This window comes from Hemibagrus wyckioides, linkage group LG07 (genome assembly GCF_019097595.1).
Source record: "Hemibagrus wyckioides isolate EC202008001 linkage group LG07, SWU_Hwy_1.0, whole genome shotgun sequence".
NCBI lineage: Eukaryota > Metazoa > Chordata > Actinopteri > Siluriformes > Bagridae > Hemibagrus > Hemibagrus wyckioides.
Window position 1 is genome coordinate 13,207,164 of NC_080716.1, and position 26,007 is coordinate 13,233,170.

At 37.9% G+C, this 26,007-nt stretch overlaps 1 protein-coding gene across 1 annotated transcript in view; it reads right to left on the reverse strand.

Annotated features, from left to right (window-relative positions):
• Window positions 1-18,458, reverse strand: part of LOC131355482 (B-cell scaffold protein with ankyrin repeats-like) — a 49,235-nt gene extending 30,777 nt beyond the window's left edge. Inside the window, exons 1-7 of the mRNA XM_058393791.1 lie at window positions 18,341-18,458; window positions 16,459-16,854; window positions 9,637-9,761; window positions 7,402-7,540; window positions 6,433-6,575; window positions 5,883-5,997; window positions 1,500-1,696 (exon numbers count right to left, since the gene is read on the reverse strand). Coding sequence (XP_058249774.1) covers window positions 1,500-1,696; window positions 5,883-5,997; window positions 6,433-6,575; window positions 7,402-7,540; window positions 9,637-9,761; window positions 16,459-16,854; window positions 18,341-18,353 — 1,128 coding nt within the window. The 5' untranslated portion in view covers window positions 18,354-18,458. The remainder of the gene's footprint in view (window positions 1-1,499; window positions 1,697-5,882; window positions 5,998-6,432; window positions 6,576-7,401; window positions 7,541-9,636; window positions 9,762-16,458; window positions 16,855-18,340) is intronic.
• Between the last annotated feature and the right edge of the window lie 7,549 nt (window positions 18,459-26,007).

Genomic DNA, 26,007 nt, shown 5'->3' on the forward strand with positions numbered 1-26,007 from the left:
AATTGCTTACCATTAGTGCATAAATGCACAATGCCGAAGCCTCCTCTGTGCCTTCATCTGGGTGCTATTGGAGATCTTAATGCAAAAACGTCTTCCATCCATTCAAAAAAAAAAAATAAATGAATAAAAGGCAATTAACATACTCCAAACACTTCGTCATAATGCACCACTGTGAAATATCTGTTGACACTGGGTCACATTTGGTAAGCAATTAAAATGGTTTATTTGGACCTAAACAAGGCAAAAAAAAAAGTTTTGAAATATTTTCTGTGAGGTTTCATCATTGTTGCATTTGCCTAGCCATTGCTTTAATTCATTACTATGAACAGGGTTTCTTAAAGAACCAAATGTTCTCCTCAGAGTCTAATATTCCAGGATATAAGTCTAGGTTTACTGGCATGTTGATCTCCAAGTATATCACAAGACCAACCCTAGACACAGCAGCATTCAGAGACATAAATCCAACATAATTCCTTTCTTCACCTCGTTCCCAAGGGTAACATTTTAAAAATATAGACACTTTTTCTGGCCACATTAACATCCCTTTGGCTGCAGATATGCTCAAGCAAATCAGTAACTTGACTGTGGTTGCTAGCTGACCCCAATCCACCTGAGCCGGGTATTTACAACCTCTGAGGGGCCTGAAAGATGTGGGAGGAAGTCCATAAATAATAGCTTGAAAGTTAGTAAGGCTGCCTTTAAGCAGGAGGCTATAAACCCCTCGAGAGTAAGGTCTGCAGGGTTTACTTGCTACAGTCTTGTTCTCATTCCTGTTATTTAGTCCCTATGTCCTGTTTGAGCATGTTTATGGGGTCATTTTGTCAGAAATGAAAGGTGGTCTTTATAGTATACGCACTCATGCATTCTGTATGCACACGCTGAGGATGTAATGAATTCATTACCGAAAGAACAGATCATGTATACTAAACTGATAGAAATGCAGGAGGTGCAATATTCTGTAAACTGTTTGTTTGGGTTTTTTTGTTTGATTTCTATTATTTTTGATCATTCTGGAAAATATCAGACTCTAAAATGTAAACAAATCTCACATTATGAGCTGAATATTTGTTGTGACTTGTGATCAATAGTTCCCTGAATCAGGAAAAAGCATACTTTCTTTTAAAAGCAGACCTGCAGACCTTTAGGAGCTGAATAAAGTTCTGTTTGTTAAATGAAAAATAAACAAAAAAAACCTTCATTTTTAGACCATTTTTAAACACATCCGTGCCTGGACGGATACTAAAATATGTCAATGTGTATTTGTCTGTTTCCTTAAATAATGTTATTACTAATAATGAACACAAGATATTCCTGGTTTCTCCTGCTTGAGCCACATCTCGGATAACAGAGGAAGGAGATCCAGTTTCTCTTAAAACTTTGCGTACTTTTAGCATACACATTAGTCTACTGTCTATAGCAATCATTCTAAAAAACAAAAAAATTGCAACTACTATCTCTAAATTCTTCTGACAGCTACAATGTCCAGCAGAAGAACTCACCAGTGACTCCTGCAGCAGGACTTGGAGCTGCGAGTGTCCGTTTGCATGTGCTAGCATCAGAGGTGTGTGTCCAAAACGGTTGGGGCTCCTCATGGCTTGCTGAGCTCCAGGGCACTGCAGCAGAACGCTGGCCAGATCTTTCAGCCCGTACTGCGCCGCAAAGTGCAGCAGAGTTGGGATGTCCTCCGAGTTGGATACTGCAGGCGACAATGGAGGTTTCATGCTATTATACTGTGTAATGAATAGCTAAAGATGTTTGATGATAAATAAAGCATAGCAAATCCATAAATCTAAAAACAGAGAGATCTAAATCGTGAAGGCCCACCGAAATGTGGTAGCAGTATCAAACGCAGAATCAAAAATAAAACAGAAAATTGATAGACCCTGATTGCCTTGGAAGCTATATGAAAGGTTACTTTACACCATGGCTTTAGCCTCTGAGTCCAAGCTCTAACTCAGTGTGTAGGTGTATGAAGGCAAAAGATGATGCATTATTTATCAGTAGGCTTTGTCCTGCTTTATATTAGTCTATATTAGACTTAATATGTAGACTATTCTGGTTAAAGTTTTGTTGGCTCTGTTGGCTATTTTGAAAGTAACTTTATGAACAGGAAGAAAATTCATTTCTTGTAGGCTGTGGTCAGCTTCTACCATGACTGATGACCGGCACTGCTTGCAGAAGATGGCTCAGAGGCAGCTATCGACAGTCATTTGTTGGTCACAGGATCAATACCTGACTACTGATGAACTGATTACACCATCAATCAGGATCCAATTTCTAAACTGCTCGTGGTTATTTAGGACCAGCATCCAGTCTCTGCACTAAAATGCTGGCAAGATCACATTCACAAAGCACCATAGCAGCAGAGATTTTAGTATACCATAGATTTAGTGGTGCAGGACAACATATTGACATAGCCTCAAATAAGTTACAGAGGCTATCGCGTGTCTATGATTGCTATATGCTACTATCTAGTGAATATTTAGAGTAGGCTGTAATAGGAAGTTGAGAGCATATACAGTTATATACAGTCTAGCAGCTCGTTTTGAGAGATTTTAGACGAGCTTTAGTTCAGCTGTGTTCAGTACAGCAGGTGTGTTTCCTGTCACCAGTGAGACACACACAGAAGAGCTAATATCATTACACAGAGTTGCCAGCTTTTAGCAAACATTTCCAGCCACCTACACTCGCAAACCACACTTGAATCTAGCCCATAAATTTCAGACATTGGAAAACAGAGACACATTTTTTTTGTTGTTGTTGTTGTTTCTCAGCTTTTACATAGGAAACAAGGTCACTGTGGTGGAGACACATTTCTGACATCATCCAGTTCATAATTCTCCTTACTTTCTCCCATTCATTGCAATATACTGCATCTTAAAATAGATCTGTACATCATAGACACACTGTCTGCATGCTGTGATTTCATTCAAATTGTTTGCTATAAAATGGTCTTGATGGCCAGGGAGATGGCCAATTTAGGCAACCCTGTCAGTAACGGTCCTGTCTACGGCTCTCCTCCCAAACACAGATCAGCGTGATTCCTACTCTAAAGCCTCTATTAGTGCTTGTTGTACTTTCAATTTTTGAACCCTAGGTGCAATAATAACTCTATGCACAAAATCTAAAAAGGTGATAAAATGTGATCAGTGAAACATTGACTTATGTCCACTTTAACAGGAACACATGTCCACCTGCTCATTTATACAGCTATCTAATCAGCCAATGATTTGGTTACAGCAAGAGGCACAAAATCATGTAGATACAGTTTCAGACCTTCAGTTAATATTCACATCAAAGTTCAGAATGAGGGAAAAGTGTGATCTCTGTGACTTTAACCATGGTACAGATGTTGGTACCTGACATGCTGGGTTGAATTTTTCAGAAACTGCTGATCTCCTGAGATTTTTACATACAACATTCTAGGGTTAGGCTCACCATAGTTGTAAAGAGTGATTATATCAGTTATTATATTATCCTTCCTAGCAGCTAGAGCCAGTTTGGCCATTTTCCTCTGACCTCTCTTAACAACAAGATGCTTCTACCTACAGAACTGGCTCTCATGTTTTGCAACAACCGTTCAGAGAATGTTGTGTGTGAAAATCCCTGGAGATCAGCAGTTTTTGAAATACTGAAACCAGTCTATCTGGAAGTACGCCATAGTTACAGAGATCACACCTTTGCATGAGTGTATGTATTGTGCTGCTGCCACATAATTGGCTGCATGAATGAGCATGTCTGTCAAATAGTGAAATTTTGGTTACTCTAAAAAGCTAATAAGCATTTCAACAGGGTACATGACGTATGGAGCGCAGAGAGAAATATATACAGTATGCACCACAGAGCAGGTGGCCTGAGGTAATGTTTTGTGATTAATATCACCTTAAGTTAGGAAGAAACATGAAACATGAAACATTTTTTTTTATGTTTTATGAGCAAACAGTTTTCACTCACCTCTTTTATACACAATTACATCTGTAATATATGAATGAAAATATCAGGTTTTTTGGTTTATTATCATAAATATAATCATAAATCCTCTACATGTCACCCCTACTTTCTCTCCATTAAATATAATGACTGCATTTATATTTCTAACTGTTAATTTATCTTAACTAAGACACATCTGGCTAATTGTTGGTCACATAAAAAACTAACACTGCATATACAGTCATAGATAGATAGATAGATAGATAGATAGATAGATAGATAGATAGATAGATAGATAGATAGATAGATAGATAGATAGATAGATAGATAGATAGATAGATAGATAGATAGATAGATAGATAGATAGATAGATAGACAGACACACATTTTCTGAACCATTTATCCTAAACAGGTTCACGGGGGAGCAGGAGTCTCTACATAAACCCTAACACACTAACCCTAGTGTGATCTCTGTGTCTTTAACCGTGGCATGGTTCCAGATGGGTTTGAATATTTGAAGAGATTTTCTCACACACAGTATCTTGATTTTTAACAGAATAATACGAAAATAAAAAAGCGACAGGTCTGTAGATGGAAATGCCTTGCTGTTAAGATGGATCAGAGGAAAATGTACAGATTGGTATATATCTGAATATTACTTTTATGTTCTTTGTGCATTTAGGAATATTTTGACAGAATATTGTATTCCAGCACATTTCAGTATGAGAGCGTATTTATCTAACAGATATCCTTTTTATTTGTAATAGTAATGCAAGGCCAGAAAACCCGTAATATCACAGTATGCGCTCTCTCCCAAGATTTCAGCACAGAGGAAGGGAATGTACATTACAAACAAGAGTGAAGTAGAACCAAGGTTCAAATTAAATGACACGCATTCCCTAAGCAGACTGTTATTGCTTTCAGACTGTGTCGAAAAAGTGGAGCGAACTCTGAATATTCATCAAGCTGTAGAGTGAACGTCTATGAGTATGTGCATACAAATGTGAAAGAGAAAGAGTGGCTTCGAATGAACGAGAAAGCGATACAGATGGCAGTTGAGTAATCAGTCTCTGTACAAAAAGGGGAAACAACAGAAAGAAAGATTTCAAGAAAGGAGAAGTGTGCGATAGGGGGTATTTGGGGTCATCTGACTTTTGTGCCCTTTCCCTGAAAATAGATTTGAGCCAGGTGTGTGTATGCCTGAGAAGCAATCTTTAGTAATCTGGGCTATTCGACAGCAGATACACCAGCAATGACTTGTTTTCAGCAAACTGAGAAAGGATTGTTCCTAGTTTCTCAAGTTATAGTTTTTAAATGATGTTTATCCGCTCTTTCATTTGCAGTCTCCAGCAGAAGCGGAGATGGCGATGAACTGGCGCATGGTATAATGCTCTGTAAAACTAATTTCGTCTTGTCTTTTTCTTTAGAAATGATGGTCTGTGAAATGACGAGCTTATCATTTCCAGTCCTGCCAATGAGTTGGCTTTCAGTTTTACTTAGAAGAGATGAGAGATTGCCTTCTGTTGCATTTAATTTGAATCTCAAAACCAGCATTTCCTGTCTAGCTTGACAGCTGACCTTATTATATGTCTGAGATATCGTTCCATAAAATATCGTTTTATGAAGAGGTGAGAAGAGACACAAGAGACCTATCAGAATCTGATGTAATATAAGAACAAACATTTCATTACTGTTAGTATTAATGCATCTTTTAGCGCGCTGGGCTTCCAGTGAAAAAAGAAGTGGGTCTTACACGTGCAACTGCATGTACCTATGTGAGCTATGAGGTTTCTTGATAATTTATTCATTAATAGAATGAGAAATGAGGAACCTGTACATGCAGGCCAGGGATTGGGGAGAGCTGCATCTAGCTAAAAAAATCAGTTCTGGCTTCTGCTGAATTGAGATGTGGTCAACTTTCATGAGTAATTCAGACCCAGGGAATCATTCACCTCCAGCTGGAGTCTGATCAGTCTGCAGTCCCAGGAAACCTCCAGTAGGCATCTTCTTCACCACACATGCTGCTAGAATGTGATCCAGCTTCTCTGAGGAGGATGACTGAAAAGCCTGAATCGAATAGAGTACATTTAATCAATTTTTTTTAAATAAAAAATTTTCATTTGAATTATTTAAAGAGCTCTGACACTGACACTGCAAAATAGACTTTTACCCTACAGATACCTCTTGATAGACATTAAAGCAGACATTTCAGAATTACTGTAGAAAAGCAACACAAATAGCAAAATGATTTAAACAAATGTAATCAATGTAAACATACCCAAACCTGCCATCACCTATATATATATATATATATATATATATATATATATATATATATATATCATATATATATGTTATATATATATATATATATATAACATATACAATATATATAACATGATGATTCCAGTGAAGATTCCAGTGGTGTGTTTGATATCTGTATTTGACCTCCAATCATGTCTGTGGTGTTTGCTTAATCGTGCCTCTAATGTGTTTGTGTACCTGGCACATGAAGTTCATCGGGTCTGCAGCCTGCTTGAGAAGGCGAGAAATCTCTCCCATAGTGTTGTAGTATTGTAGGTGTGTGCTCCCCTTCATTACGCCTCCACAGTAGAGCGTTACAGCCACATTTCCAGCAGGAAATTCTGTAACATGTAATTAGCATAATCCTGACCAAAACAAACCTTGTGCACGGTGAATTTTCTCTGCTTATATAAAGCTGATAGAACATACAGTTCTTTGCTTTTCGCTAGTGTTTAGGATGAAAAGAAGAATCCTAAGCTGTTTTATGAACATTACACTGATTCTGTCATTAGGTTCTAGTATGAATTTTCTTGCCTAATGTCTGCTTTACAAAAAATGCTGTATTTGTTTTACAGCAAAATACTGTTTTGTTATTTGACACATTTGTACTGTACACAACTGGACAATTTATAGCAGTACATCAGCTTAAAATACCAGAAAACACAATGCATGTGGGAATGAGAATGGTAAAAAAAAAAAAAAGTCTTTGTATCAACATAAAGAGAATTTTTTAGCAAATGGAATTTGGTTTAGTTGTCTGACTTTAAGCTACAGTGAGACTGAATTTTATATTTAATATTTTCCTTTATAGTGCAATTTCTAAGTATTCACAGTAAAAGCAATCTGCTGCCAGGACATGACGGGAAAATTCTGTGGAAAATTTGTATAGTTTAAAATACATGCAGCAACAGGTATAACTGTGATTACAATACAATTCTTGCTGTAAATATTAAATATTAAATACAATTAATAAATATTTGCTATAGAAGATTGAATATGTGATAATATGTAATATATATAGATTTTTTTAAGAATACAGTAATTTAAAAATGTATACTGATATTCTCATTAAATTTATAAATGTTGAAAAATGAATACATTTTTTTGTTTGTTTGTTTGTTTATTGTATCCATAACCTCCAGAGAAACATTTAGGATAAATCTTTACCTGCAGCAGTCACACTGAGAGTGCTCTCATTCCAGTTTGTTGGCTTTACTCTCACTTTCTGCTTGTTCCTACTGAACTCCACTTCCAAGTCTTTACCGGCTATGGCCTGCCGCAGGAGAAGGAATACCTCTCCGGGTTTCTGTGGAAATGGAAATCATGGCACGAGCTGCACAACGTTGTGTTTATTCAGAGTTACAGCAGCAACAATTACATTACAAATCAAACATAAAGGCTTATTAGTTCATCTTCTCTACTGATTACTGTTATGTTCAATTTTCATAATATTTCTGTCCTGTTGTGAATGGTTTTACAGTATACACTCATCAGCCATAACATTAAAACCACCTCTCGGTATTGTCCAGGACCCTCTTTGTCTGGAGCCTCCATGGATTGGATCTTTTGTCCATCTTACAGAAACTCATTGGAAGTGAGCTTGATATCTGAGATTGAGACTGATTCAATTGTCTAGCCATCACAATTTGGTCCTTGTCATAGTGTCTCAGATCCTTACAGTTGCCCATTTTTCCTGCTTTTCATCACATCAACAATCCTTCAAGAACTAACTAATCACTTGCTGCCTAATATATTCCACCTCACTTCACCTCGTTATCATATCTGTGGTTTAAATATATGTACTAATAAAACACTTTGGCATTCCATTCCAACAACACAGTGTGAAGTGTTTTATTCCTTTAATACCAGCAATCAGCCCATGATTACATTTTATGCCTCCACCACTTGATCGTGGAGTGATTAAATGTTCATAGGACTGATATGGATTTATCACTGCAACCAGCAAATGAACTGATTAGACTTTGGAATTGATCCTAAGGGTCACTGGTCACAGCAATGGCTTCAGATCTAAACCTCTTCTTCTTCTTCTTCTTCTTCTTCTTCTTCTTCTCCTTCTTCTTTAGTAGCTCTATGTTGTTATGCTGTTTTATGCACTGGAGAAACGTTTCATTTCACTATGTACTTTGTCAGCTATACATGGTCGAAATGCCAAAAAAGGCTTCTTGACTTGATTTGACTTGACTTCTTCTTCTTCTCTAAATGGAATGATCTTAAACAGCTTCTTACCTATTCTAAGAGGCATACCAATTAGTAACAAGATGAACTATGTTCCCATTGATGCCTGATTATTACAAAGTGCTAATACCTAACACTCTTCTATACTAATGTTAAATCAATGTCTCCTCACACATAATGTCATCGTATCAATTTCTTTATTATTGGTCTTTATTTATTAGTCTTATTAGAGTATGTGAAGCGTCTGCCAAAGGAGTCCCTGCGAATTAGCCGTAACTATAGGAACGATGGCTCATTAGAACGAGCACATTAATATAAACCTGTGATATGTCTCGCAGCCAGCACTACTGTCACGGTTGCTGTTAAGGAAAATTGATCAACACCTTCTGATCTGATCGTGATCTGCATTACAACAAAGGCTTTAATGTAACTCTGAGAAGACGTTCCAGAGAGCGAGGTGCTGTTAGGAGAAAAGCACATCGACGATCATATTCGAGAGCAGCAAAATCAGCTGACAGATTGTTTTAGTGAAGCAAATTCCATTTTGGAATCCAAATCTGATATTCATTTCAACTCAATTCAGTTTCGTTTGTATAGCACTTTTAACAATGGACATTGTCTCAAAGCAGCTTTACAGAACATGTGAACTATAGTACAAAAAGTGTAAGAGTAATATTAGACAAAAGTTAAAGATTATATTTGTTTGTATTCATCCCTAAGGAAAGAGTCCATCAGATGGTACATAGATTTATCCTCATCGTCATTTGAGTGACACCAGAGAGTGTGAATTATCATAAACACCAGAGAGTGTGATTATGAATAATGTCCTCATAAGATATCATACGATAATGTGATATATACCACATATACACTTTTTATATAAGGTTTCGACAAGAATGCTGAACAAAACCAAACTGAAATTTTTATTCTTGTTTGGTTTTTTTCCTGTAGCATCAACTCAGTCATTAAAAGCACCTTCTAAAATCGTTCTCCATCTAGTTCTAGTCATATACTGCAATACCTAGCGAAAACACCTTTCACAAAGCAGCTATCACATCCTCATTAACATGCATGCGCACACTGTATCTGTAACATCCTGAAGCATTTCTTTAAGCATTTGTCTACTCTAACACTTCTTTGCATTAACAACACCTTTGAAAATATATATTTTATAATCTTTTTTTATGAAATGTAGGTAATGCACACCTCACAAGGAACATGACTGGGCAGGACTAGCAGAGAGGATTTGGCAACCGCAGCACCAGCAGAGTGTCTTCTGTCCAGTTTTGTTTCCTGAGTAATTCTTGTATCCACTGCTGATGTCTGTCCACCTGAGATAAAATAATAGCGACCCTCCATATTAAAGCAGGGAGGTACAGTCATATGTCTCAGTAAATAATGATTTACTTTTGCATTTGCATCTGAGTCTGAATAGTGAATGCATCTAGTCTATCATCTAGTGACTGCCCATCATCAATGATTACTGTAATTGTTGTAATGATGAACTTTTCTAATCCTATTTTAATGAGCAGACATTTTCCTAAGCAGGAAATTGGGATTTACATACTGAGTGATAAAGCCGGTTCTGACACAGAAGGAAGGCTCAGTGTTTGCATATGATTTGCCACTGGACCAAACACACCCACTCCTAATACCATATCGTTCTGAAGTAATCCAAATCTTTCAGTGCTCACGGTTAAATAGACCTAGTAATAGTTTAAAAGTAAACAGGATAATGATGAAGAATCTACATCAGACTAGGACATTTGCATTAGTTATGGTAATGAAATCGGAGACAAAAGAAGAAACAAGAAAAGGTCTCTAGTGGTATTTTTTTTATAATGTAGAAATGACATAGTGATTATTGCCCTGCAGAACTGTACCAAATCCTCCAAAGTGAGCACCAGCAAAACTGTTATTATGAATAAATAGTAGGAGCTGTCAGACTTCAGCAGGCATCAGAGCAGCACACAGTGTTCTCATGGAGACAGCTGATGGACTAAGTAGGTTTTATAATAGTAAAATGGAGCTGTCTGTTTGTTAGCTGCCGTGAGACTGCAGAGGATAATACCTAATCAACATGTTTCATTGTTTGGTACATATTTGACTAAATCTACTCTTAATGCAAATGTCTAGCTTCTTTCTTCTTAAAGCCTCACTGTTTATGCAAACACAGTACTACAGATACTGCCTAAGCATGAGCACAAAATTAAATATTGTAATCTAAGCAATCTAATGCTATCACTCTTGTTGGTGTTTATTTTTTATTTTTTTATGTTTTAATTTTAGGTAGTTGCTCTGCTCTGCTCTTTATATTTCTTATATCTTACTGCAGTAGAATTTATGAATAAATAAATAAATAAATAAATAAATAAATAAATAAATAAATACAAAGCCCATATCCATGTTTCATGTCATTTTTTTCCTAATATTGAAATTTGCACACTGAGTTCCCAGTATTGTGTGTATTACCTGAACATATACTTGTTGGGGGTGTATAAGAGGCATGTAGTATGTGTGGGAGAGAAAAAAAAGAGCGAGGGAGAGGACAGAGTGATGTGTGTTTACAGCCAAATGACTGTGTGAAAGCACAAAAAAAGCAAAGAGAGAATGGAAATGTCAATGACAATGGTTATGTCCTAACTTTTCCTGAGAAGTGGACCTGCTGTGCATGGAAATCAAGAGGGAAAAACATTATGAGATACAATATGAGGAGCAATTCTGTAGAACAATACAATAAACACGATCATACTCAAAATTCAAGCCATATCATAGATAGATAGATAGATAGATAGATAGATAGATAGATAGATAGATAGATAGATAGATAGATAGATAGATAGATAGATAGATAGATAGATAGATAGATAGATAGATAGATAGATAGATAGATCTGTAAAACACACTGTTTATCTTTCCATTTATCTGGCAACCCTGCCTTTTATTTTTAATCTCACCTTCTTATTATAGGGTTGGTCAGAATTTGAAATTGACATTCCCTCAGCTAATACCCTGTTATGTGAAATATTTTCAGTTATTAGAGATGAGGGTTTAAAATGACCAGCATGTTTTAAAAGCATACTGGCTCTGTAAAGGATTTTAAGATAGTAAAATAGGATGGTTCTTTTTATTATTATTATTATTATTATTTAGAGCGTGAATATTGTGAAAGGAAGTCGATTAGTTCAGATCTTCCTCATTATTAGCTGCACTTGCTCATCATTTACACTCATTAACACTTGTATATATATATAAACCTTCATGTGTGTTTATGCTTCTGTCATCTGTTACTCGAAAAGCTCAAGATTATTTCATTGAAATTGAAATTTTGTTTCTTATACCTCATTACAATTTCTGTTGAATTTAGGAGTCCTTGACTGTGCTGGATTATCCTGTTCACCACTGATTTGTTTATATACACTATATTGCCAAAAGTATTCGCTCACCTGCCTTGACTCGCATATGAACTTAAGTGACATCCCATTCCTAATCCATAGGGTTCAATATGATGTCGGTCCACCCTTTGCAGCTATAACAGCTTCAACTCTTCTGGGAAGGCTGTCCACAAGGTTTAGGAGTGTGTTTATGGGAATTTTTGACCATTCTTCCAGAAGCGCATTTGTGAGGTCACACACTGATGTTGGACGAGAAGGCCTGGCTCTCAGTCTCCGCTCTAATTCATCCCAAAGGTGTTCTATCGGGTTGAGGTCAGGACTCTGTGCAGGCCAGTCAAGTTCATCCACACCAGACTCTGTCATCCATGTCTTTATGGACCTTGCTTTGTGCACTGGTGCACAGTCATGTTGGAAGAGAAAGGGGCCAGCTCCAAACTGTTCCCACAAAGTTGGGAGCATGGAATTGTCCAAAATGTCTTGGTATGCTGAAGCATACCAACATTGACTCAGCAGAAAGTTGGCGACCTCTTCGCACTATGTGCCTCAGCATCCGCTGACCCCGCTCCGTCAGTTTACGTGGCCTACCACTTCGTGGCTGAGTTGCTGTCATTCCCAAACACTTCCACGTTCTTATGATACAGCTGACAGTTGACTGTGGAATATTTAGGAGCGAGGAAATTTCACGACTGGATTTGTTGCACAGGTGGCATCCTATCACAGTTCCATGCTGGAATTCACTGAGCTCCTGAGAGCGACCCATTCTTTCTGACGGAGACTCGTTCTCGTTCGTTTACCATTCGTAAACTGACGGAGCAGGGTCAGCGGATGCTGAGGTGCATAGTGCGAAGAGGTCGCCAACTTTCTGCAGAGTCAATCGCTACAGACCTCCAAACTTCATGTGGCCTTCAGATTAGCTCAAGAACAGTGCGCAGAGAGCTTCATGGAATGGGTTTCCATGGCCGAGCAGCTGCATCCAAGCCATACATCACCAAGTGCAATGCAAAGCGTTGGATGCAGTGGTGTAAAGCACGCCGCCACTGGACTCTAGAGCAGTGGAGACGCGTTCTCTGGAGTGAAGAATCACGCTTCTCCATCTGGCAATCTGATGGATGAGTCTGGGTGCCAAGTGTAAAGTTTGGTGGAGGGGGGATTATGGTGTGAGGTTGTTTTTCAGGAGCTGGGCTTGGCCCCTTAGTTCCAGTGAAAGGAACTCTGAATGCTTCAGCGTACCAAGACATTTTGGACAATTCCATGCTCCCAACTTTGTGGGAACAGTTTGGAGCTGGCCCCTTCCTCTTCCAACATGACTGTGCACCAGTGCACAAAGCAAGGTCCATAAAGGCATGGATGACAGAGTCTGGTGTGGATGAACTTGACTGGCCTGCACAGAGTCCTGACCTCAACCTGATAGAACACCTTTGGGATGAATTAGAGCGGAGACTGAGAGCCAGGCCTTCTCGTCCAACATCAGTGTGTGACCTCACAAATGCGCTTCGGGAAGAATGGTCAAAAAATCCCATAAACACACTCCTAAACCTTGTGGACTCCTGAACCTTCCCAGAAGAGTTGAAGCTGTTATAGCTGCAAAGGGTGGACCGACGTCATATTGGACCCTATGGATTAGGAATGGGATGTCACTTAAGTTCATATGCGAGTCAAGGCAGGTGAGCGAATACTTTTGGCAATATAGTGTATATATTTCACCATATTTTCCTATATGCCCTATATGTTCTATTTAATTTTATTGCATCTTATTTGCATCATATATATTTATTCTTCCGACCCTATTTCCATATCAAGGACAGCTGTAAAAAGCATTTCAGCAAATAACATGACAAATAACATTTGAATTTAAATATTTTTGATTTAAACTTCAATTGTGACTCAAACAATCTATGTCCTATACGTCGACCTAGACTCTCTGAGTATGTACTTTCATACAATAAGGTTCATACACTTGGGAGTCTACTATAAAATGAAAATAATCAATGATCAATGGCTTAATGTTCATTATTTTCTATAACAGTGCTATGAACTGTTTTTATTCCTTTTATACCACAAGAACTGGTGGTGGTAGCTCCAATGGTTAAGGCTCTGGGTGAACCAGAAGATCGGGGTTCAAGCCCCAGCGCTGCCAAGCTGCCACTGTTGGGTCCTTGAGTAAGGCCCCCAACCCCCCCCCCCCCCCTCTCCAGGGATGCTGCATCATGGCTGACACTGTGCCCTGACCCCAACCCCCAAGGATGGGATATGTGAAGGAAGAATTTCACTGAGCAGTAATGAATATGTGATGAATAAAGACTACTTAGCAGTTGCTAATAAAGGCAATAGTTTATTAATTAAAGGAATAATACAGTTACATTTGCTGTGGAACAAGAAACACATTAGCTCCTGTTATCACCTTATTCTATTACCAAGAAACCATAATACCCTACATCCTGAAGACATTTCTACATTCTTCATAATAATGTACAGCTCTCTGATTTTTAGAAAGCACTGCCACTGGAGAGCCGTTCCAAAAAATGCTAAATAAACAGTTCCTCACAGAATGTCACCAGATCGAAGATTACACATATTTACCCACTGGTTAATACGGCGCACACACACCACAGAGTGCCTGTGTAACTTGTTACTATAGAAACTATAAGATTTTAGAACAAGTGCATTTGCCTTCCAGCTGCATGTACTATCAGAGCCGCTGTTGAAGAAAATCTATCTATACTTTTTATCAGAAGTGAGCATTCAACAGTGCTGTGTTCTAATGTGGTTTTATATATATATATATATATATATATATATATATATATATATATATATATATATATATATATATATAAATGCGAGTCAGGAAATAATCAAGCATATACTAATCTCTGTAGAACCAGTAATAATGGTAATAGATAAATATTGGCGTTTTGTTCATTCATTGTAGTAAATATTACCACAGAGTACAGTATCAGAGTCGAACTACAGCATACATGACACCACTCAGTCTACAAACATGGCCGCCAAGGACAACAACTGATCACCATTCACCTGGACTCAGATACAAATTCACAGTATTTAAGGACTCCCACTAACTCGTCTCATTCTAAAATATACAATTTGTGTTATTATACCAGTTAGTACCAAGCCTTGTATTGTGGTATAGGCTCTCTGGTATTTCGTATTATTGCTCTTTGCCTTGCCAAGTTCATGCTGTTTGCACATCATCTGACCACTGCTTGCTCAGTTGTATAAAACGAGATAAAAATGTAAGTCACAAAGTACAAATGTAAATGTAAATGTAAATGTAAATGTAAATGTAAATGTAAATGTAAATGTAAATGTAATGCTTGTTCTCTGACCTGATTTTTATCTCCCATTCTGGAGCAGTCTGTATGGAACAGTCTTTTTGAGCATAATGTAGGTTAACTCAACTCAGGTTTCAGGCTATTTATGTAACTTGGAACAATTCAGAATTTTATTTTATTTTATCTTATTTTATTTTCGATTTTTCTTTCTCTCACTAACAGGTATCTCTGATTGTTTCGTTAGTATGAAATTATAAAATGACCTACAAAAGGTTTAGTTTAGAAGTTTAAGACTATTAAATTAGATGTGTTTCAGTATTTCCTGATGTTCAGTTGATCATTGGGAAAACAGTAGTTAAGTATTAATACACGCTTTCACGTGTGTACAAAGTTACTGGGAATTTACTTCCTCAAACTGCGCATTTGACATTGATGGTGTGTTCATTAAAGGTACGGAACAGTGTGTAAATGCCATATTTACTTTATTTGCACAGATGGACTAATGATATCGAAGCACACATTGTTTGTCCAATTGCTACTGTTTATGAAAATTGCTGCTTAGTACAAAATTTTAAAAATTGAGCACTAAAATGGTATGGTATAATACAAACGTCCATTGATGTGCAGTTTTTCTGAAAACGAGGTGCTGTTTACCACTCATTTCTGATATTTTTTATGTGGATGATATATTGTTGAGAGGTGGTAATTGGCTTGTCAGTGCACAGTGTGGATAATGAAGATTCAAACATGTGGAAAATGTCTCTCTCTCTCTCTCTCTCTCAGCTCCCCTCCCCACTCACACTGCTCTGTAATTACAGTCCTCAGGATCACCGATCACGCTGGCAGAATGTAAACCTGATTAAGTTCCTCTAACACTGCTTAACCTGCTGTGCCAAGTTATTTAGCACAGCCAGACTTCTGCATTGGAGGCTGATGCTTCCTTCAGCTGGGAAAGAATGCAATTTACTGGGGGGTCTTTAGAGTAATTCTCTTCATTTTTTTTTCATTAAATCTGACTTCCTCTCCTTGTCTGAGCCAGTCTATTATTTGTATACCTGGGAATGCTCTTTGCACATGGCCTGCTTTAGATAAGCCACTAAGGCTAATCATTGTTAACACCTTTTCATCCTCGAAATACATTATCCTCTCATAATGAAGAATCACAATCCTTCTTCCTCAGCTGCCTTACCTTTTTTTTTTTTTTTTATCACTCAGCCTGTTATGTCAGGAAGAGCTGCCATTATTGACATAGACTCGCTTACAGATTTCCGGCAAGTTCTCAGAACCACTGTCATCAACACCTCCTCCTTTAACTCCAACACTATTTGTTTAAGACTCACCTCTGCGAATTATGTCGAGCACAGCAGAGCGGTACTCCTGTGCATCTTGTTCACTCGAGATCTGAAGACATTCTTCACCCTTCAGAGGAAGGAGTTCTAGGAGGGGATCTAGGCTTTCGACACCACACAGCAGCACCACGACACACGCCTCAGGCCTCAGCACACGTGCTAAGAAGAAGCGGTACATTTGGCACATGCCTTCCAGCATACCCCGTGACAGGATGAGCAGTTTGCACTTGTAGCCATTCAGCTCCAGGAAGTTGTCTCGCCGACTGGACACCATAGCTATGTTGTAGCAACAAATGCCCGTCTCTGGGACAGATCTGGCCAGGATGGAGCGCATGTACGAGGCCCACTGGTCTGCCTCCTTCTCAAAGATGATTAGCAGCTCTTTACCTGGAGTAAGTAAAGAGGATGCAGGAGATGAAGGCCACAATGTCCGCTCAATGGCCAAAAGTATGTACATTTGTGACCATACATGAAACCTATATGTGCTTTTTGAATTCGGATTTTGTCCCTGTTTGCTACTATAATAACCTCCAATCTTCTTAAAACATTTTCCTCTAGACTTTAAGTGTGGGATGCTTTCATTCAGCCACAATAGCATTAGTGATGCTAAGTGAGGAGGTCTGGATTGCAGTCAGCACCCCAGGTCAGGGCCACACAAATTCCTTCAGACCAACCTTCCCAATCCTTATCTTTGTGCCCATAGCATTAGTGAGGTCAGAATCTGATTTTGGGTGAGGAAGCCAGGTGCTCAGACTGTGCTCCATTTCAACCCAGTGGGTTTGAGGTCAGGGCTCTGTGCAGGTAACTTGAGTTCATTAACACCAACTTTGGCAAATCATATTTTCATGGACCTTGCTTTGTGCACAAGGGTATTGTCATGCTGGAACAGGTCTGGGCCTCTTAGTTTCGAAAATTATAATGCTACAGAATACAAAAGCATCCTAGACACTTTTGTGGCAAAAGTTGGAGAAACACATGGGTGTCAGGTGTCCACAAACTTCAAGGTTTTGCTGTAGTATGCAGTAATAAGCTGTAGACTTCAAGCTATTATTATAGTGTGCTGTAGTAAGTCAGCACGATTTTGCTCTAGAATCCTAGCGTGTTATATACTTTAAGGTATACTACAGCAAACTAGAGTAAGTGTGTGTGTGTGTGTGTGTGGTGTTGGTGTGGTGTGTATGTTAAAGTATAATAGTTTTGTAGTGGTACTGAATGATTATTATAATGCATTTTACGGATCAGGTTTTAACACAAACAGCACTCATATCCTGTAAAGGTATGATTATTCTGATCATTTTAATACCCTAACAGCAAAATTTCCATAATCATTTCTGCTTTTGTTCTGTTTTCCGAAGTTTAATACTCCACAACCTTTAAAATAATATCAAATCTGTTTATTCTAGACAGAAGGGCCTACTGTGTTTTATATAATATAACTCTAGTGATTCAGGAAGGAGAAATGAAAACTTGTAAATCATACTGAAAACTTAGGTAAAGTTGAAAGTTGCTGACTGATAGAGACACTCTCTGAAGTGTAGCAACATCAATTGCGATTATCCCCCTCCTCAGCTTTTAAAATGCGCTTTACAGAGAGGGTGTTTATGCTGCTTGTTTCACTTATGAAGATGTATTTCCTTATCATGAATAATAGGCAGTGTTCTCCACTCAGACTCCACAACGGCGCACCATCTGCTAAGACGTCTTACTACTTCGTACCTTAGATCCTAATCTGGTCCTAATGTTCTAACACTGTATATATATACCCTCATTTTATTTTCAAACATGTTTACAAGATAAATGTCACTAAGACTTTTAGATTTTAGTTCAACATTCATAATTAAACATGGGTGAATTTTATAAGAAATAAACTCACCTGTTTTGCTCATCTTTCCGTCTAGGCGGATGCAAGCGGCACGGCGATCTACACACAGGAAGGTGTGTTTGAACACACACAAGTTTCTTTGTGTTAATATCTGGTAACAGACTAGGAGTCAGTGCGTCACAGGGATCTGTGATATGTGAAGGCGGGTTATGACCACAGTTTCCCTATTTAAATTATAATCTTCACACACACACACACACACACACACACATGCACACACACACTACTCAGGTGCTTGTTGTGATGTTGTTTGTCATTGTGTATTCTAGAAAGTTCCTTATATACTCTAATTAATGAGTTTCCCCAAAAATTTGGTACGTTCTCGATGCTGGTTCTAAATTATTATTATATACTACCCAGTTCTAATATATAATAATAAAATGATAATATATTCAATTTCACACACTGGTTTTATATCCACACTCTGCTATAAAACCACTACACTGCGTATTTTTTTTATCTGTATTTCTGCCTAAGAATATTCTTAATGCACGCTGTACACTACATACCAAATATTCTGTCATCTGCAGTCTTACCTTTCACAATAGGTGTGTTTTGTAACACTAGCTTGTTCTGCTATGTAAAACTCAAACATAAAAGTATGTCATTGACTATTGTTTCCACATGCTGCACTCTCTGAGCTCCACAGCACTGTAATTGTTAGAGGCCTTTGATAAAGATGTACATTGTCTGCAACCTTGAGCTACATAAGTGGAACTACTGTCTAGGCTACTTCAGCATATAGCAAGTACCACTTAACCTTCATGACAGCATACATTTTAATACTGGAAAAGTTTCCAGACGGACTGGTAAGCAAATATCACTTTAACTAAAAAAAAAAAAAAAAAAAAAAAAAGGATTATTCAATCTGATGCTTTGACCTTTATACTGCAATTCTTTTTCTAGTTCATCTTAACAAGAATAGGGATTTGGGCAAAAAGCAAAAGAAAAACAACTGAATATTCCATTTTCCTTTTAAAAAGAGCAACATAATGGCGTCAAAAGGCTAAGACACTTGACTTCTAATATAGACTATGTGTTAGTTTTAGAATAGGCAATAGGCAGAGAGTTAACAATATACAATCATCCAGAATACAGTATAGCGGTTTGTTCTTTATCCTGGTTTTCCTGGTTCATAACCCATAATTCATTTCCCCACGCCAATCTGTACAATATACATTTCTTACAAAAGAATACTTCTTCTAGACACTTACATCTTTGCTTGCTGAAATGTATTAGAATGGAGTATTGTAAACCATCGCTGTTTCGGTGTTAAATTGGCAAACCTGGCAACCATGTTTTTTGACTGTCCTGTTTTGCTGTCCTTCTCGACTGAAATTCTTACACTGAAGCATAGAGCAGCAGAATTCTTGCATGGGTTTTCATAAAACTGCAACATCTTTGACCACTAGGCGCAAGAATAACTCTATATGGCGCTAAATGGGGCAGCAAGCACTCGGCCTCATGATTGTGCAACATCTAGTAGCTGAGGAAATCAATGAAACATTGACATAACTTAGACACAGGTTGCTAGTATTTCAACCGAATTTAAAATGAAATTCATTAAAATTCTATTTTAATTGTATAACCCTTTTAACAAGGACATGGTCATAAAGCATATTTGTAGATATCTGGATGAGGAAGATCCCAGATCTCTTTATTCCTGTATGGATGGATGAGTTCTTCAGTGGTCTTCATAGTCACCGGATCTGAGTCCAATAGAAAAACCTTTATAATGTGCTAGAATGGGAGATACAAAGCAAGAAAATGCATCAGGACTTGTGTAATGCAACTGTAACAAAATGGACAATGAGAAATCTTTTCAAATCCATGCCAAGAAGAATTGAAAGAAGTGCTCTATGAGCTCTGGTTAAATTACAATGAACAATTTTGAACAAATGATTTCTTGAATGAATGAATGAAATTCATCTTCTTCTTTTTCTTCTTTTTATCTAAAGTCTTTTTAACTGTTATTTAGCTGCACTACTGCTTTAATTTAATTTAATTTAATGTGCCACTCATTACTATATATTTTTTTGCTTATTTTCGAGTCAGGTCGAGGCAAAAAGCTTTCATTGTTATTTTAACCATATATAGCTGATGCGGTACATAGTGAAAGGTTTTGTTTGCATAATTAACAGTCAAGCAATTAGTGTTCAAAACATTCCTCTTGACATTGCAAAGGTTATCACTTGATATAAGCCATCTGAAGTGTGAGGCAGAGCATTTCATTTATAAACACAGGTTAGCAATTCACTTTGATTGGTCTATTGTGAGACATTTTACTATGTCCCTGTATTTCAAATGTGCTGTCATGAATTATTTCTGTGTGATTCAAATATATACAGAAAGCTCATTCCAAGATGTATTGTAGATATTGTATGTGTTTTAGTTGTATGCTGAGTAGAAGTTTTACGGTAATGCTGTGCATAACATTTTATACTATTGCTATACACATATTCAGTATCCCTGTTCATTTGTTACTGTAAAAAAAACAATAAAGGAAATGAATACAAAGTAGGCCTTTGAGATTTTTCACTATGCACTGAAGTTTCCACTAAAGTTTAACATTTGCCGCATGTACAATAATTTCAGCCAGCAACTGATAAAGCTGAATAGAATAAAATGATTTGCTCGACTAGAAGGGCAAGGCTCTAATCATTCCAGGAAAAGCAGTAGACTGGAGAGAGAGAAATGCGTATGGTTTCAAATGGACTGTAATTAGTGAACCGAGCACGAATCCTCATATCTCTACTTCTACATTTCTCACTTCTCGCAGAGACACACCTGCTTAGACTCAATCCGTTCTGCTCATTAGATAAATCCTTGGAGAGAGGACCACCTACCAGTCTAATTGCGAACAGTGCTTGGTTTTTCATGTCATCACTTTCTCTCATTTCCTTAGGTGAAATTGGTGGAAAGTAAAGCCTGAGAATGCCATGAATTAATTTAAGACTACCGGGCAGCAAATTAGACCAAAGTGATCTCATTGTGAACTTGTCTGGCTAGCTCATTCAACGAGGTAAATCCTCTACCACGGTCAGAGAGAAACAGTCGGGTCTCTTGGTATTTGTAGTCTTACCACACATCAGTCAGTGGGTTCCAGCGTGGTGTCAGTTAAACTGTGCTGCCTCCTTTGTTTCATGTGATTAAAGACGTGACATTGAGTGAAACGCTCCCAGGCAATTCAGTGGCAAACCCGGTCAACGCCCATGGCTCTGAAACAAGGAGCAACTCTCCCTCATTAACTGCAGTTTTGCTTTCTTCAGATCTCCTTGTCTTTCCAAGGAATAGTATCTCACGAAAATGAACCCTCATGAGAACTGAAATGGAAACAACACATGGGAGAATAAGAAAGATAAATGCATCTTGGCGTAGTCATTCTACGAGCCTTTCATATCCAACCTGAACAGCTTAGAGAGAGCGACTCTGTAAAGGCTACAGATGTGAAACCACACAGCTCTGCCACACCATGTGGAAAAATCCTAAGCTTGTATTTCATCATTATTTTTGCCTATCCCCTGATTTAGTTCATTTTTAATTAGAGGATTTTGTGAACATGTCATATGCAGTGTGAATGGCTGATTAGAGTGCTGTTTCTATCAATTTCCGAGGAATATCTGCGGAGAGGGGAAAAGAAAAACCAACCTTGTGTGTCACTATTTAAAATATGCGCCTATTAGCCAAGTGAAACTAATTAGCCGTGTGCTCTCCTGCAGTCGTCTACATGTAAAGCTGCTCGCTGTGCTGACAGAGAACACACTGAGAAAAAACCCAGTAGGTAAAACAACTTTTCATTATAGCGAGCACTGATTTCGACTGTAAAGACATCAGTAAAACATATTTTTATTTAACTAAAGCCCTGTTATTCTCTTCTATCCCCCCGGCATTCGAGACAAGGCTTTTCTTAAGTCTGCCACAGGTCATAGGGTGAACGCGGGCGGAAAGAAAGAGTTGGGCCATGCTAGGAGGAGAGATTGCCGTAGTAACAAGGCTGACCTGACAGTGATGTCACGAGGTTGTCAGATAGTAGCCTAAGGGCAAGCTCATTATTTCAAGCTATCACTCAATGTCCTGCCACTGATGAGTGTCACACGCTCAAGCTCACGTTTTTACGCTTTCCACCAATCAGGGAGGCTTCAAGGTGTTAATACATTGCTTGTTCTGCCTCATGGTACAAGCATCCTAATGAAGATTGGTGTCATATGGATGCTTCAGTGAAGGAAATGAAAGCAACATGTCAAACAATGTAACAGTGACATGAGAATTATTATAAATATTGATATTCAATAATCATTGGAGCAGGTTGATTATTAAAATGAACATATACCTTAAAAGGCTGTGCCAGAAAACATCAGATGTAAGGATACCACTTTTTTTTTAAAGTAGAATAAGCATCTTATCATTAACTTAGAAGAGGATCATGCACAGTAAAGCTGACTGACATGGCGAAGGATTTCCAGTGCTTACATGATGTGTTGAAGGTTATGTGCAAAGAAACAACATTTTAAAATATGAAACAGCTTTTATTTATTTATCTGTGTAGCCACCTGTTCCTGAGAGTCTGCACAGAAATCAATTCACATAAATGTGCAGCATGGTCATACCGAGAGCTGTATATATTTCTATATTTCTTCATTTACCTGTTAAACCTGCAATACAGATGAACATCCATACTTACCGTCTGTGTATTTTATTTTCTGAGCTGATTCAAGTGCATCTCTAATTTGTTATGTTGCCATTTGTGTGGTGGTTATATTCAGTTTTGTATCTTATTTGTATGCACAACCTGGATAAGATTAGCTGAGGATGTCCTAATAGCATTTTGATAACCAAATGTATGTGCTTAAATAATGAAAGAGTATCCTGTTAACTCATTTAACACATGGGGGTAGGTGTGATCTCAGTGACTTTACCCGTGGCATGGTTGTTGCCAGATGGGCTGGTTTGAGTATTTTAGAAACTGCTGATCTCCTGGGATTTTCACACACAACTGTGTGAAAAAAAATAAGCTGCTGTTGGTGAGAGTGGTCAGAGGAGAATGAGTGTCTAGACTGTCTTAGGCTGATAGGAAGTCTATGGTAATTCAAATAACCATGATGAGCAGAAAAGCGTTGAGGTAGATCGGTGGTAATAATAGTGGAAGGTGCTTTATTCCCGTCAGCTAAGAACAGGAATCTGAGGCTACATTAGGCAGAGGCTTACCAAGGACAGTTAAAGATTGGTCTCATAACTCTTTTTATTGTTGATGATGCTCATGCACAATAAAACAGTAAAAAACACATATCACTTCAAATAAAAAATATCATTAAATAGCCACTCATGTTTAGGTCCTACTGTTATAGCTTTATATTTATGGCATTTTTGCTCTTATCCAAAGCCACTGACATTTATCTCATTTATACAACTAAGCAGTTGAGTGTTAGGGTCTTGCTTGGGGCCCAGTGGTGGAAATGTGGTTGTCCTGGGAATTGAGCATTCAGCATGCCAGTCAGTAGCCCAACACCTCAACCACTGAGCTTCCACTTCCCCCTAAGTTACCACTGGATTACCAAATAGGCTATACAAATGCACTTCCTGGCATATGAAACAGCACTGCAGCATTAAATAAGACTACAGATGTCATTAAATATTATCTTGTATTATGTATGTGGATGTGTATCGTATAAAGTCACAGGACTGAGTGCCAAATCAAGATTATGTTTTACCCACCATATTTCTTCAGTACTACATCCCATAAGATCCTGCAAACAAAAGTACAACTATCATCTGAGGATTGTGTTTTGCAACATTAACATTGTGCATGGGTCAAAATAAGAGCTTAGGGTATTGAAGGAGCTTAAATTACAATGTGTTGTAGCGTTTGTTCCTACAGAAACACTAGTTACAGCCTAGCTGTGCAATTACAATGGAAGGGAAGTCTAGAAGCAGTTCCTACAGTCATAAATCAGTGGTTCATGCTGTCACAAATTATATGATCGATTGGATTTCAAAAAAGCCTGCAGGCAGTTCAGAGATCTCTAAAGGCAAAAATGATCTATAAAGGTTCATATTTTGAGGTATATTGTAGCAGTCATCTGTTTAGTCTGCCTTTTTGTCTAAAATCTTATCGTCCCTCAGAGAGTGTGTGGGAAGCTGAGGCAGGCAGGAAAGGTTGCCATTTAGTAAAGAACAAAAGGTTGGACAAGTTCTAGCATGCAAATCTTTTGCCAGTTGGGTTGAAATTATGCATTGTCCAGCATCAAAAAAATAAAAAATGTTCTTATTAACAGGCTCCTTTTTCCCATTGTGCATTCTAAAGATATCTCATCCCCAGGGAAAGCGACGGACATGCACCCAGCTGGCCACACCTTGTAAATACAACATGATTAATCATACCTAATCTTAATTAATCTTCTTCAATTACTACACGGTCCAGTTCTGATGCTTACATGCCCATTGTAGCTGTTTTCAGCTGTGGACAAAGGTTAGCATGGGCCCTCTGACCGTTCTGCACTGTGTGTTCTGACACCATTCCATCATAACTAACATTAACTTTTTCAGCCATTTGTGTTATAGTTGCTCTTCTCTGCGATTGAACCAGACAGTCAGGGCCCATGATCCTGTTTCTGGTTCACCAGTTGTTCTTCCTTGGACCACTTTTGGTAGGTATTAACCACTGCATACTGGACCTCCCCACAAGACCTGCTGGTTTGGAGATGCTCTGACCCAGTCCTCCAGCCATCACAGAGTAGCTCAGATCCTTACGCTTGGCCATTTTACCTGTTTCCATCACATCAACTTCAACAACTGACCGTTCACTTGCTGTCTAATATATCCCACCCCTTGACAAGAGCCACTGTAATGAGACAATCAATCTTATTCACTTCATTTTTAATGTTATGGCTGATCGTATATATTTTTCTCCTATTAGATCACGGCTTCTTAGACTTTTTGCAGCCAGGGACACCCTTAACTGTAAAAAAATAAATTCCACAAACCCACAGATTTATGTTATGAACATAATCCTGCTATTCAAAAATTAGTTATTCAATAAATTTGTACTGTAGTCTTCGGACTATTTATTGGTGCCGTAAAGCTTTTATATTCCTGGACATTCCTCCGGGAGAACATTATTTGTATTCCTACTTGTTTCTCAGTCCCCAGACCCTATTTCATGAACCAATAAACTACATGTACGCTCAGCTGGATGCACATGTTTGAGAACACAGTAGTTCAATCATCTAAATAATATTAATATGAAATGCAGGCATGTATTAAAAACCTTAGAGTGAATCTATTGCGTGTAACTTGATAACTCAGCATGGAGTGAAACTAATGGGTATCTTTTAGATGATAGAGTGAAAAAGAAATGAAATAGAACAAAATGAGCTACATTCAATATGGAATGCAGCAGGACTCCATCACATTTTATAGACTGAGCATGACAATACTGAAAGATAATGTGCCTTGGAAAGATATGTCTGTGGAATATAGAAATCAGTGAGGTCCTATAAGACGGTGGATATTTTTTTTGTGTTAGAAAGATGCATGCTATGGGTATGAATTGCAATCATGTGCTTTGCATCAAGGGATTTGAGATGTGGCTATTACTTAAAGCATACAACAAATCGATGTGTTTTTCTGAGATACTCCAGTATGAAGCATCAGGGAAAACT